Here is a 16,362-nt window from a genome sequence, read left to right as displayed (position 1 = left end):
AGACCTGCCTGCAACTCCCTGCTTTTATTTTTGAAAGGTATTCATAAAACGAAAGAGGGTAACGATCACAGAAATTAATATTGAAAGCTACTGGCACTTTGGATCTTACACCACATATTCAGAAAATATGGTCTAGTTAAATTAAATTGACGCTGTTTTGCAACATTCTAAATTAAAAAAATACACATTTTTCTGTGTACTAGCAACACTTAACCGGGAGGAGAAAAAACCCCACAGAATAAGATCCAAGAGACTGACAATCCTAATTCAAAGGCAGAAAAATCCCATGAATGTTATGACATGGCCTTACAAAAACTTAAGTTTTATTATTGTACCAAACCAGATTTCTTCAGTGATGTCAAACACCGTTTGCTGGGAAGCATTATCATTTCAGTAAGAACACACAAAGCTCATTTTGACCCAGAGTGCTGCCTTTTAAACATGACCTTGGCTACAGACAGAAGGCTTAGCAAGAGGAGAAGCCTTCAGGACCACAACTACAGCATCTCTACTGCTGTAAGATTTATGTAAATCTGAGAAAACATCTTTCCTCACATATTAACACGACAGCAACAAAGTATTCCAGAAAAAAGCATGGAAACCAGAGATGATGGGGTAGGCTGTGAGAGCAGAACTTTTGAACCCGGATAATAAAGACACCTTTGTGATAGGAAGGCAGGAGGGCGAGGGGATCAGATGTCCACTATCCCACTGCCATTCAGCTTCTAATGTGCCTGCAAGTGATTAAGCCTGGTATGCCCCCAAGCTGAAATCACAGGAAACAGTGTGCCCAAAGCAATTTTATTTAAAAGAAAATTAATCTCAAGCGATTCTCAGAACTTCTTCAGAACCTAAGATGTTATGGTTTACAAAACGTTCCTGCATTTCATGTACTACAAATGAACCTGGCCAAAAATACAAGCAGAAACATCATCATGACAAACCCCAAAATTTAAAAATCAAATGTAGAATCTGGTAATTTCTAGAATAAACCCCTTTATATGGAAAAGTGACCATAACTTAAATGAACACTCTGTTCCACGTCATCTTTACAGTACACAACTGACTGAGGTGTCCTAAGATTAAGATCTGTTTCAAATTGCTGTAACAGTAAGTAAAATTACGAAGTCCCTTCTCATGAAAAAAATTATTACAGTTATTGATATTAATAAAAAAGGTTCTTGTCTACATGACTTCATTCCACAGCTGAGCTTCCAGGACGCTACACTGCACTCTGCTACGACATGGTGGATGGGGAAGAAAGGGCTTCCTAGAGCTAACAGTAATGTCGATTTAACGTTGTCCCCTCTTTTCTTAGGTTGAAATTCTTTCCTAAAATGAACACAAGATAAAATTTCACAGTTAAGAGTCTACAGATATACAGAGATATAGATATATATATATATCCATGCATACATGTAGTTTAAAGAGACAAAATTGTTCTAGAAATGTAACTACAGTGACTACTGAATTGTGATCTACTAGGTACCATTTAGTGCAATCCACAAATGCAAGAAATTAACGCTTTCACAGTATCTTCGGCTTTTAGCAACATTTTAAAATTTATTATTTAAAAGCACTATTCTAAGGTATACATACATCCCCTCATATAACAAAGAGCTTATGGTTTTGATTTCTAAAGAATACTCTGTTGAGTAAGAATTATCAAAACAAGTGTTTTATCACAAAAGCGTATGATTTGCTCACTTGGGAATAACTGCATTGCTGTTACTAAGCTCCTTCCTACTCAGACCAAAACAAATTGATGTTATCTTGAGAGTTGTTCTTGATTTAAACCTTGAACCCAAGTTACACGGATGGCACTTGGACTATGTCATCTCACATCTGTTACAACTGCAAAGAGTAAAGCAGAGGACAAAGCCCATGGAACTAACAGAACTGCTGCACACAAAAGTACTTCCTATCACTGTTTCCACTGTTATGTGTTTACTTGTAAAAATATAAAAGAAATTGCATTTTAAAGACCCTTAGTAATCCCCTTGTTTGACTTTTAGCTAAAAATATAATGACAAGTGTATCATCAGTATTTACTATCAATACAAAAGTCACAGAAATTACTTTTTACAGATATCTGGGCTAAATTTATAAAGCTTTGCACTTCACATTATTTACCTGACAGAAAACAGACAAATGAAAATATAATTCTGAAATTTATTAAACTTGGCTTTAAATAAAAGCAAAGACATGCCTTCTTACAACAAAGTACACTTTCAAGCATGGGTACCTACTGCCATAGCGATGCATATCATTACATGCATTACACCATAAGCAATTTTGGGCTGGGAAGTACAATAAATACTTATATTTTTGTATCTATTTATAATTCAAATGTGGTTGACAACACTCATTTTATACCTAATATAAATCCAGATATTGTCCATGCAAACAATGTAACTGGTAATTCTCAAGGAACCAGGAGTCAGCAACAGCAAACCAACAAAAACTCCAGTTGGATGTTGGTCACTAACTTACCTGGAGACGAACTAAATAGGCTGAGAAGAAGAGACAGGACACACTGGCTGGCCTCTGCCTGCTTTTTACAGCATAATATTCACCAGAGCCTTAGACAGGTATCTCTTCAGGCACCCCAGCTAAACCCAACCGCCGCTATCAACTGAACCTCTCAGAAACTTAAGACACAGCCTGGGAATCCCTTGGTATACTTGTTGCCCATGGCATTTCATGAACCAAGGCTTTTGTATAACTGGGGGGGAAAGGGAAAAAAACACCAAATATCCCAAATTAAAGGCATTCCATTGTAATGCTACAGACTGAAGACTCCCATTTCCATCTTTGAAACCTCTTCAAAAAGTCTCAGCTGTTGCAGGCATTATAAAATTAACCCTATCAGTCTAAGCTCTTTCTCTGCTCCAGCTCTCCTGTGAAAGTCCTTCTCTTCTGAAATTTTTTTTTCCGTGTCTTTACCATCACAAGACACTACATGAAGATTTTGAAAGCTCCCCATATGCCTTAACATTTCAGACAGAAGGGAACGGTCCATGTGGCATGGCCCTTCACTTCTGAGGCATTCTGAGGCAGCAATGTTTTTTTTTTCCCCTGATAGACTTAATGAACCCAAACAATACACACCTGAATTCTTCCACCTGGAACTCCCAGCATTTTTCATATGAAAAGAGATTATAACAGTTTACAAATTCATAGAGATGTTATAAGGAATGAGTTAACATCCACAGGGTTCATACACGGCTGGTATCAGTTCCAGCTCTCTGGGAATCATGCTCTACCATTGTGTCCCCCTTGTCCATGTCATCGTATTTTTTCCATTAAGGGTTCCACCCTCTCCGCTTATCCTCCTGCTCCATCTCTGGATGGGCTGTGTGCATTTGCTTCCCTCCTCTACAGGGACTGAGAACATCGGTGTCCTGATCAAGCCCCTCCTTGTTCAGGACGTCCACAAGACATACAAATCTTACGTGACCCACTGGTTTTGCTGTACCACTTGCTCAATGGGAATAAAACTGGTCACTTCCAATTAAGATTAGGGAAGTTTTCTCTCTGTGTACAGTCATCAAACTTCATCTCAGCCTGTTCCATCCTCCTACCACGCATCCAGTGACTTCTCGTAGCCACTGCTGCCAATCCTTATCGCTCCTCCTCCTCCCTCTCCCCCAGGGGGTTGAGCGCACAGCAGCAGAAGCTCCAGGGGACGCAGAAACGGGAAGCATAAACAGTGAACCCCTGAAGATAGCAGCTCTGTCTGGAAGAGGCTGGACAGCACAAGGAACAGATGGCAGCAGATCTTACCCTGCTACATGAAGACCAGCAGCAGGAGAAACAGCTGGAGCAGCTGTGTCTGCTGCCAACCCCAAACCTCGCAGCATTAATGAAACGCACCCTAAGGCTCCCGTGCGCGAGCACAGCAATAGAGCTGGTGCGATCACATCTGCTCGTACAATTTTTGGATCTTTTGGGAACGAGCTAGAAGCACTAACAGAAACAAATAAAGCCTACAAGGCTCTGCCTCACACTCCACCCCCAAAACAAAGCAACTGACAGAAATAACGAATTAACATGACAAACAACATACTGAATCCTGCATATTAATTACGCTTCTGGGTTTGATTACCTCCCATGGATGCTACTAGACTTCAATTCAGCCAAGAGCAAGAGAACCGCTGAGAAAATTCTTCAGGAACCTCTATGATCTATATCCCACAGTTAAATAATTTATTAGCACTTTGTACCCAATTTTGATAACGACTTATGGCAGCACTGTTTCTAAACTTCCAACAGTAACTTTACAAACCATATGCAAAAGTCAAAAAGCAGTACAACCTCATTTTTCAATTTCTTCAAGGATAATAAAGGAGAAATTTAAAAATTCTATATACATAATGGCTTGATGAGTTGCAGTGGATGAGGAAACGTTGGAAGAAGGAGAAAAGGCATTTCCCCTAGACATTCAATATTATAAACTATAAATCCACCTGGTGATGACAACTGGATTATAAGGGATAGTTTTTCACGCACCCTGTTTTGCCTGTATAGAAGATATGTTTGCACATTAATCTGTTCAGCAGTGCAGACAGAATATTGCCGGGGTTTATTTATTAATTTACAACAAACAAGTATGATTTTAGCTTCCAATATTGAACAGTTTTACTCCTCTTAAATGTTAAGTGGGGTTACATTTTTAAGTACTGCTATGAAAGCTGAACAGCACTTTTGCACATCTGGAGCGCTGCCTCCGTAGTTTGGAATTTCCAATAAACAAGTGGCTTTGCTTTGATTTTCACTGCCAAGTTCACACTTCTCAAACAGAATACAGTCAACTTTAGTTCATATTCAACTTTTTTTCTGGCTTCCTTTCTACTTACACACTGTGCAAACATTCAGCAATTTCTTGGAAGAGCTAAAAAAATGTTTAATATTACTCTTGATAATTGTATGTTTCTTCTGGAAAAATTAGTTTCATTTGATTAATATCATTCCTCATTTTCAGACTAAGTAAATTATAATTCCACAATGGAATTTAATGAAAATATTTTCCTTGAGTGAGAACACTTTTTCCCCTATGCATATTGCCTGATAAAAATATAAGAGGAAAAAAAAAAAAAGGTCTTTTTGTTTCTCCCACTGCCTTCATATGCAAAAAACCAATTCTGGGCAATTCTTAAATGTTTTACCTATAAATTATCTAGCTTAGCATTAGCTGCATTTCCACTGAAGCCCAAGGAATACCTCGTACATGGTGTCACAGGACACAGTATGCCAACGTAATGTTCACCATCATCACACAGATGCACTTTCATCCAGTTCCTTTCTTGCTAACCATGGCTACATCATCTCACCACTTATTTTGCTGATTCTCATCTGGCTCTCCCTAGCCCTCGAGGCAGTTTAATTGATAAAAGATCAGAGGGAATATCTGAAGAAAAAAATAAAACTTTTTCTACCACATCAGTGAGCTGAACTGGCTCAACACAAGATGGATAAGATACAGACATTACAATATTCACAACAGAGATCATTATGCCTGCAATCATCCCAGTATTTCGCATTGCATGGTACAATTAGTTACACTTTTAAAAGAAAAAATCATTTGATTTTTCCATAATTCACACCATTCACTGAGTAACTACAAGGATGGAGATTCCACAAGTTCTCTGCAGCCTCGTCAATAAAACATAGAAAATTAAGCACCGTTCACTGAGAAAAACTAAACAGAATTTGGAAGGGTTACACATATTCCATAACTAACACTTCTGGAAATCTCTTTTCTACAGAAGCGTGTAATGCATGAACATCAGTATGTTAAAATATAAAGAATCTATATATTCAGAAACACTAAAGCTACCGACAATGGCAGGACAGGAAATCTCAGGTACATCTTCACACACTGATGCAAAGATACTAGTTTGTTTAAAGACAAATTAAAGCAGCTTCATCAGCAGAAGGAACATTTTACAGCACAGCCTGGATTCCCAGGCTAAGTCTATGTCCCCATTCCAGACTGAATGCTGTGCCTACTATATGACCTTTTCAGAGTTACCTAAGAATTTGATCAAAATCAGATTACCATGAAAAACACATGGAGGTTTCTACAATTAAAACCCTATATATACCATAGCATCCAGCTGTGGCAATGCCCAGATCAGTTCATTCTTCCAGTGTCATGACTGACTGTAGTATTTTTTTAAAAATTAAATTCAACCTAAGCATAAATTGCACCACCTAATATTAGAGACATTTAATCATCAATGTTCAGAACAATGTTTACCTGATATAAAACCACACAAAGGAAGAAACAAATGTTCACCATCAACAGAAGCACGTATGAGCAACATGATATTCAAAATCTATTTATCCTCTATAGAATAATGCATGTCTTAATACTTCATATACTACCTGAAGCTACTATTTCTTGAAAAGAACAAAAGATGAAGTGACCTCTCTGCAGCTACTCAATAACAAAGATCAGCCTCATGAATTTCTCTGGATTCTACAATTTTTAACAGAGACAATCCAGTGAAAAACTACCTGCCTAAAGGACGTACCTGTGAGTCACTTCTATTATAAGGCTACATTATGATTCAGGCAGAGAGAAAAATGGGAGTGTTTCCTGAAGGGTACTTAATCACCCACTGGGCAGGCCTTAAATTCTTGTTCTCCTTTAGAAAAAAAAAAAAAAAAAAAGCCACCACACAACGGTAATGTAGGTATGCAAGTTATATACAGTCCAGCCCTCTTCACTTACCTGCAGACAGTATTACTCTCAGGAATTTATAAAGCATCATATTAATAAAACATTCTATCACATGTGAAAAAAAAAAAAAGGAAGAAAAAAGAAAAAAGATATATTTAGCCTTACTTCTCCATGTCTTAAAGGTGTAATAGCTCCTCTTGCTACTGCCATGCGGAACAATGTTTCTGTTGCCTGCATCAACAAACATACACACAAATTGGTTAGTTAAGTACAGACAACCCCAGATCACCAGTGTCTGTTTCAACACTTTTTAAGGTATCAGCTACCTTTAGCACCATTTTACAAATGAATCATTTCAGTAAGTTATTTAGAACAGTCTGCACAGGTTAGGCAAAGGTTTACTGCAAGGTGAGAAGTCTACCAAGGACTCTGGTCTACAGCGTAAGTAACCCCCTAAACAGTGTGCAGTCCCTCCTGCGACACAAGACCCTTCATCCAGCTCAGAGATGCTCAGCCACATAAGATGGTCTTCCACAGTTGTCAGGTAAAACTGGGATACTAATGGCAAAAATAGCTATATAGTATCTTACAACTCATGCAACCAATTTATTTTTAAAATTGCTGTTTAATATGACACACTTCAATTAACAAACAAGTCTCAAAAAACAAGAGTATGATGCAACTCTCTTCCTAAAAGCACCCGAGCCCTCTGAACTTTTAATAATGGTGACATTAGAAAACACAACATTCTCATGTGCAAATGACAGGGAACACAACTTGGGGGGGAATCTTTAATAAAGTTAATCTTTAGTTAGGTTGCATACCTTACTGTGTTAGTTTTCCCATCCTTTCTTTAATCCAGTGGGACAATTAGCACATATTTCTGATATAAACATAGATTACTGACTCTTAATGCAGGCTACAGTACAAAAACATTCTGTTATCACTTTTCCTTCTACAAGCTGGTTGCCAAAAGCCATGACAAAATTCACTGGTTACGTAAAATCACAGATTGGCACATTAGTGCACACAAGAACAGATTTGTTTTAAAGCATTGTTTCCACAGCAAGTAGTGAAGCCAGCTTCAATTTCAACTGTAATGAAACGTGTTTTTAATATCTGGTTCTAATAAAATAAAAAAAAAAAATAAAATCTAACTTCAAGGATCCATGTTAAAAAGTAATTAGCAGGCTGTTTGAAAAAATGTTTAGAAATTCAGAAATAAAAGTAGTTTGTACTAGCTGATTATCTTGCTAAATAGCGATTTAACAAACAAAAAAAAAGCAGCTCAGTACTAATGTGACTGCAAGACTGGCTGGGTTTATGCTACACTACCTTAAGACAGCTGTATCTCAACAAACTAATATCAAAGGCATCTCTTAAGATGAATTCCTCAGTCTTGCTAGACACAGATTAAGTGGGGTTCCCTCTTTTCTACATAACTGCCTGCAGGAAAGAACATTATAAAAGAGCTTCTTTATGCTCCCCCCAGCCCCCAGCGAACTTGGACTGCAAAACGTATCACTACGTTTACACCCATGACAGCCTAGGGCAATGCCCAGGCGCCGTTCTTCTCAAACCCTTCTTCTTTGAGAGATAAAGTGAACCTCATACAACCTTTTGTATTTCCCAAAATTGGTTTCTTTCACCAACATTTTTAGGGCTGTTTCAACCGAATTGAACACTCTGTCAATACAGCTAAGCTGCTTTTGTTTCTTTTGAAAACTACTGGCATGTGTGACTTTCTTTTCACATCTACTAGTAAAAGTTCTCCCCTAATACACTTGCACTCACACCGTTAATGCCAGATGTCAAAACCATTCAGCCACAAGGAAGAATCACAGCAGCAGCAGATCTCGCACCGTACATGTCCTCTTATGGGCTACTCTTCATGCGCCGAGTATCACTAAGAAGATTAGCACTACAATCACAGCTGCCCACCCAGCCGGCATGGGGGGGGTGGGGGCACCTATAGCCATCCATGCACTGACAGTGACAAAGCTGGAGAAAGAGCTATCAGGTTTTTAGGTATGTAAAATCCGAGAGGATGCGTCAAGAAGTTCATCTTTCAAAAAAGTGGTCAGACCCCTGCGTACTGCTGGTGTGATGTTTAAGGCGAAGGAGGCAGGCAGCAGCAGAAAATCTTTCAAGTTTGTATCCTTTCTACAAAGAAAACGAAGTGTGAACAACATGCTGAGATTTAAGTAAGGCAGCGTCTTACATGGAATAAGAACAAGACAGAACGGCTCAGACGTCTTTTTAACACCTTCACAAAACTGTAACATCACACAGACTAGTGATAAAAGTGATCAGGCTAGGAAAATCTGACCAGTCTTAAAATCTGCATTTCTCTGTAACACTTCTGGTTTGGACAAACTCCCACACTGCCTTTAATTTCCATCTTTACCCTTTTCTGCCCCGCAAATGCAGGTACAAACAGGGGCCACCAGGTTCTACTCAGGGCCCCTTGGAGCCGGTCACCCAGGGCTGGAGATGTTTCCAGCACCTCTAAGGGCAGAGGTCCCACAACCACTCTGATCAATCTGTTCCAGTATTAAAAAAAAAAAAAAAACAAAACACACAAACAAAAACACACACACACAAAAAAAAATTTACAGATGACCTGCAAATTTCCAAAGAAGCACAGCCCAACTCCCCAAATTCTCTTAAGCGGTGGAAATCCTTTATGCCAGCCAAGTGGAAGGCCATCCTTCCTTCTGCGGCTTCTAGCTGTGACAAGCCAAGCCACACTGAAATCCCCCAAAAACCACAGAGTCCTGCTGGCATTCAGGCTGTACAGGTTAGATACGGAGGAACAAGCACGTCGGTGGAGAAACTTAAAATATAAACATACCAAAATACTCTATTTTTTTGAAATGTTAAAGACAAATTCCATCATACTTAATGCTCCATAAAGAATAGGGGGGTGGGGAGTGGGGGGGTGGGAAGCTGCATGAATAAAGAAACCCACAACAGTAATGAAAAAAGGACACTATGTTCACACACCTCCTAAACTTTCTGAAGTGCTGGGTGTGATAATAACTTGCTGATATTAAAAGGATCCCTATTAAAAAAAAAAATCAAACCTACTTTGACTAAAAATCCAGTTTATTGAACACAGCTTGCCTGGTGTACTCTTGGATTTTAATTTTAAATTTACCAAGGTTATTAGGACAATAACAGCCAATATTCATGCTGCATAATATTCTCATGCAACTTGTTCCAATATTGATTAAGTTTAAATCCCTTGAACGCAAATGTAACAAATTTAAATATTTTTTTTAAAAAAGTATTACGTATATTGAAATGGGATGTTTGCTTATTTAATTGGATTAAATCTGATAAAAACATGCAGAGTACTGCTCTGTCACAATCTTTCAACACAGGCTAGCTAATTTTTTTAAAAAACAACCACCTTTGACTTTTTCAGCAATAGATTTATATTAGAAAAGTTTAGCATACTTTTAAGCATCAGGTCAAAACTGCCCTTCTCCCCCCAGAACAGTTTTCACAGCTCTTTTGGTTCACAATTCACAGTATCCTTGAATAAAGACACACAAAGTTACATGGCATTTAGAATAAGTTGGATTACCTGGTTGCAGTATCAGCCCTTTCAATCCTTCTAAACAACTTCAAAATAACTTCTAAAATCTGTGTATGTATTTATAGTAGATATTTTCCCACTGAATGCCAGATTTTTATATGCATTTATCACTTCCTAATTCAAAAAAACAGCATAAATTATGTCAATTTTTTAATACTGAAAATACCAAAATAATCTCTTATTTTATGCTAGGATGAGTAACTGTGACTATGAAATACAAAAGACTGGAAATATTTATCATCATGTCAGGATAACTGATTAAAAAGGCAAAACTGTCCATTTAAGAAATAATAATCGCATCTCCAAAGAAACCACCGACTAGGACTTTAGATCATTTTCAACTGCTTCTGCCTCTGTTAGCATTTAATATTTCACTATAATCAGATTTTTATCAAGTTGTAAAAATGTAAGACTTATCTGCACTCAGTTGGCTGTGAATAAGCCTTAAGTAAGGATCATCACAGGCTTAGGCAATGCCTGCAGATACTTCTGTTTGGGGATGGGAGTCGGAAATCCGTAAGAAAGCAAATCATCAGCACGTGGTTTCAGTGATCTCAGTGTGAAATAAATGTGTTGCCAAGGTAAATCCCAAAATTGTTCTTCATTATACTGTGTTACATTGTATGTGAGGGGAAATGGCAGCCTGATGTATCGCACCGCCCTGTACCGCTGTGCAAGCTCCGATGCCATCTCCAAAGACGACCAACTGCTCCCTCCCCAACCAAGCAGTCGCTTCTATTCAAATTGTGCGGTATTGATAGAAATTGTAGGAAAAATAGCAAAAACCCCAGCACCTTAGATTCCAGATGTTTTGAATTTTCTAGGTATTCACAAAAATAAAATGGGTTTATAATACTTTATCAAAATAGTTACTGGTTTACCAAAGTTAAAACTGCAAATGCAAGCAGTGGAGGGGACTGCTAATGCACATTGATTAATTTGGAAATGCATGCTTTTTCATCACCCAACAGATACATCTACTTCCAAAGGTGCATTTAAAAAACAAAATAAAATTATTCTATTTAAAGAAATGTTCTGAAAGGCACAGATCTTTGGTAGTCATTCAGAGCAATTTACAGATTTAACTAAAATGAAAACGGTGCAAATTGTTATAAGAATTAAAATGGATGGAGTAACACAAAAGGCTTTTTTTTTTATTCCTATTAAGTTTGCTGATCTTGGTTACAATAGCTGGCTGACAGTTCTGGCCTGTAAAAATTGTGCTTCTTCATGAAAAGCAAATTACATTTAAAAAGGTCCCTGACAGCCTGTCCAAAATCATCAGTAATATTTTTCAACTTGATTTCATGTTGCAAATTAACTATTGTTAATAGTCCTTATTAGCTACCCATCACACAGCTTTCGAAAACAAGCACGAGTGCTATCAAAGACAGATGTGGCGAGATTCAGAAATAATACCGAATAGGAAAATATACAAGAAGTTTCTGAAATACTTTTTTCCCTGATTTCTGTCCACAGAATTTCAAGTCTAAGGCAACCTTCTCCATCCAAACCTTACCCTAGATGTCAGATTTAACTTCACTGATGAGCTAATTTATTGTTACAGCTTTTGATTAAATTACTGTAATACCAGTACACAATTTATTGCTATTGTATATATTTTATGAATTTAAAATATATTTTAAATATGTTAAAATACAACACTGAAGCTGAACAGATGCTTTTAAAGAGATGTATTTAAATTTGTATTTTCTGGAAAACCATTAAAAATATTTCATTCATTCAGTGTTACATATGTGAACTCCATGTAACTCTGTCTTTCACTTTTTTTAAAGAAATCTGAATGTCTCTGCCTTAATTACTGAATTACTATTTGAACCTTACTGGTACAATGACTAGATCAGCATATACTTGACATCCGTGAGACACAAGTTCTTTACATTCACCCCGTTAGCAGAACAAATCACTACTTACCTTCTATAGAAGCAACTGTGAACTCTATAAAGACTAAACAATTTAAATCCAACAATAAGCATAATTGTCAGAGCTCATGATAGCCATGCACCTGTTTTCTGAAACTTCTCTGATTTTTTTCCCCTTTTCAGCCTTCAGAATGTGAACACCCAGAGAAAATACTGCACCAAACACTCACCTTTGAATTCCATAATATCTGATCCCCCTTTCCTCCGGTTACTTATACAACATCTGTGCACCTTTATTAGAAGGATAATACAATTCCTAGTCTACAAATCACATTTTAATGCCTCCCCCAAATGAAAATAAAGATGCACATAGGTAATAGAAGGACACACATCTGCAATATTCCCAAGCCCCAGCAATTAGTGGCTTGCGGGCGTATTTCGTGGAAGCTCTGGATGCACAAGAGAAGGGCTAAATCTGCTCTTATTTATGGGGGAGGAGGCAAGAGCAGCTTGAAGATGAGAGGGTAGAAAGTAAATCAAGCACACGGATCACGGCCATGGATCTTAAACAGCAAAAGTACTAAATGTCCTGGGGTTTTGAAACTCAACCCTAATACAGCACAAACAAACCAGTATTAAAAGTAACAAGATCAATGGCACAGGCAGCTCTTTTTGAGCTACATCTTGCTCCTTCCTTAGGATATTTGCAGATTTGTCACGTAAACGTAAGTGCAAATTTACACACAAATATTTGATCAGGTCAGTGTCATTTCTATTACACTAACAAATTTCCATTTGTTCATGGAACTAAATCTGCACTTTCAGGGTTAATAAACTCTTTTATGAATTAATTCACCTCTACCCTACTACCTAACTAAACTACCCTGATCTTCATAGCGCCCGAAAGATAACATATATCACAGTGCTGGACTTTGCATTTAGCCTTTGCTATGTCTGCATTGCAAGAACACCCCCTCGCTGCAGACCAGCTCAGGAACCTCAGCCTCTCCCTAAAAGAGCTTTAAAACTTAAAGCTGCAGAACACACACTCAACAAATGAACCAAGCACAAAAATAATCAAACACTGTGGGCTGCCAAGAGGATGAAATAAAAGCATTACTATTTATTTATCTTAATTTGAACCCAGTAGCCTGCAGTTGTGGTATTTGTAACTTTTGCCAAGATTATGATAATTTTGTTTCTTCAGACTTCTTCTCACCTGTTCTTCTCCCTCTCCTTCCTCCCACTCTCCTCCCAAAAAATGTTTGGCATCTTACACTGGGATTCATGGTCCCAGCCTGTAACTGGCTTGCACCTTTTTCTAGTTTTCTCTGCACAAACCGTACAGCTCAACACTGCAATTAACTAAGTATCAGGAAGCCAGGGGAAAAAAAAATTCCGGCACTATAATGCTCATGAACTGAATTACCCACGAACCAGGCCAGCAGCCAGCATGGGAAACTGGAGAAAGAGGCCATTTAATCTCCTCTGCCTGGACAGAAATACCAAAGAAAGGAGGTCCAAGCGAGCCTGCCCGGCCACCAGCACTGAGCAGAGATTTCTGCATCTGAGAAACGAGCCACTGAAGCCACCCAAAACCCTCCTCCTTTCCAATCACGCAGCAGCAGGACAGAAAACAGCTGCAAGCCAGCCTGCAGAAAGACATGACAACTGTCAAAAATGGTTTTGATTAGTAATGCTGCCAGATAGAATAAAAGATAAGAGCTGAAAGACCACTCTGGCTAGCCCAGGAATATATGAGCATACTTGCATGTATCTAGTGCTCCCCCAGGACTCGGGGGCACAGAACTCTACAGATCTCCAGCTCAAAAATGGTGAGAATGAGCACAGGCACCCAACCATTCATCCCACACCATCCCTGCAGTGGGAAGACTTCCCATCTCCCTCCATCCCATTAGGAACTGACACATGGGGGGGCACTGCTGCTGCCTGGCCCCGGGCCACCAGAACAGCCAGGCGGAGAAACAAGAGCTCTGCCCAAGCCTGACGCAGCCACCAAGTGTCAGGATAACAGGGCAACACTGCCCTGACCCACAGCTACACTGAACTCCAGCACGACACACAGAATTATAGACAGGTTCAGGTTGGATGGGACCTTAAAAACCATCCAGCCCCACCCCCCTGCCATGGGCAGGGACCTTCCACCAGCCCAGGCTGCTCCCAGCCCCGTCCAGCCTGGCCTTGAGCCCTGCCAGGGATGGGGCACCCACAGCTGCTCTGGGCAGCCTGGGCCAGCGTCTTGTCACACTCACAGGGAAGAATTTCTTCCTAATACCTACCCTCTATTAGTTCAAAACCATTGACCCTTTGTCCTGTCATCACAGACCCCGGTAAAAAGTCTGACCCCATCTCGCTCTTAAGCCCTCTTTAAATACTGAAAGGCCACAGTAAGGTCTCCCCGGAGCCTTCTCTGCTCCAGGCTGAACAACCCCAACTCTCCCAGCCTGTCTCCACAGCAGAGGGGCTCCAGCCTCTGATCATCTTCACAGCCTCCTCTGGACTCGCTCCAACAGGTCCACGTCCTTGTCATGTTAGGAGCCCCAAGAGTTGGATGCAGCACTGCAGGTGGGGTCTCACCAAAGTGGAGCAGAGGGGCAGAATCCTCTCCCTCGACCTGCTGGTCACACTGCTTTTGATGCAGCGCCAGGGGACAGTTGGCTTTGTGGGCTGCAAGTGCACATTGCCAGGCCATGTCCAATTTTTCATCCACCAGTACCCCCAAGCCTTTCTCCAGAGGGCTGCTCTCCACCCCTTCGCCCCTGAGTCTGTACTGATACCCACAGATCCTCAGTGGATCACTGGGACAACTGAGAGCAAAACCCAGAGACCCCCTGCTCCCTCCCTGTTCTCAGGCAGAGACATAAACACTCCATGACACCAGCCAGTTATTCCAGCAGCCGTGGGTCTCACACCATAGATGTTCTTAAGTTTCACTATGACCGCCAAGCTGGTTTTACTTCAAGTCAAGCTTTACTTCACATCACCTAAGCATGCATTCTGGAATCCCAGGCTAATTTAAATACAGTCATTTACAATTCCTTTATCATAGAATCACCTATGTTGGAAAAGGCCTTTGCGATCATCAAGTCCAACCGTTACCTGCCTTCACTGACCAGAATTTCTGGTTAGCATGAGCTCTGAGGGAGTTCAGTTCAGTGCATTCCCTACAAGCTTTACACGATTTGTTCAATGTGTCACAGCCATGGTCCCTTGTCTTTAGGGGATTACCTCATCTTTTACGTTTCCCGCTGGTAGCAATTCTAAGTAGCAGCTCTCAGTATTTGCAAATGGAACAAAAATTTCTTTGTCTCAACTGGTTTGTTTCCATGTATTGTAATTTACCCCCAGAGTTATGAGTTAAACTAACACAGATCTAACCCAAAAAACATTTTCAAACTAGTCATTTATCATCACCACACTGTAAACAATAGGTATTACAGACTACATCTACTTTGAGCGAGACACTCTACTCAATTCCCAACCTTATTGTTTAAACACGTGTATGTCACACAATCTTTCCAAACTAATTAGAAACAGAACACATAGATTAACGCCATTTCATTTTTGGGGCAGCTTATAAAAATGTCTCCCTCCTCTGTCTAGAAAAGTTTCACTGATGTTGGATAACAGCTAAATTGTTTTCAACAAAGGATATGTGTATTCTGGAGATAAATAAAATCTCACCAATTCATTTTTGTTAGGTTATCTCATGCTGTTGTCCATAAAAAAAAAAAAAATAAAAATCAAATGCTGATTGTAAGTGACTAAAACCACTTAATACAAAATAATCAGCATGAAATTTCAGGAAGTCACTTATTATGTGGGGAATGGTAATTAACTACTAACATAATGTACTAAGCTGAATTTTATTTTTTTTTATTCAACTTTTTTTTCTTTTAAGGCAAGCTAAACATTCCAGGGCTTAGAACAGTATTTTCAGAGCCGGGAGAAGCACTGGTCAACCTCTTCCCCTTCTTGAGAAAGCTGTTTATATTTTGCCCAAGAGTAACTAATAGAAATCTTCACTTACAGGCTGCATAATCCTCAACGGTTTTGCAAGTGAAACTACTTCGGAGAAACCGATCAAGCAAGATTTCTGCTTCCCAAGCATCTTTCTTCAACGTTGACAGGACAGCGGTACCTCCAGGGCCTGAGACCAGCCTTCC

General features: G+C 39.4%; 1 protein-coding gene across 1 annotated transcript in view; it reads right to left on the bottom strand.

Annotated features, from left to right (window-relative positions):
• The window catches only part of TMEM135 (transmembrane protein 135), a 187,920-nt gene that overhangs the window by 105,051 nt on the left and 66,507 nt on the right, over positions 1-16,362 (bottom strand). The window contains exon 5 of the mRNA XM_040583550.1: positions 6,854-6,919. Within this exon, the coding sequence (XP_040439484.1) occupies positions 6,854-6,919 (66 nt within the window). The remainder of the gene's footprint in view (positions 1-6,853; positions 6,920-16,362) is intronic.

The sequence above is a fragment of the Falco naumanni genome, chromosome 2 (genome assembly GCF_017639655.2).
Source record: "Falco naumanni isolate bFalNau1 chromosome 2, bFalNau1.pat, whole genome shotgun sequence".
Taxonomy (NCBI): Eukaryota; Metazoa; Chordata; class Aves; order Falconiformes; family Falconidae; genus Falco; species Falco naumanni.
Note: the sequence above shows the minus strand (reverse complement) of the source record. Positions and strands in the feature narration are given on the sequence as shown.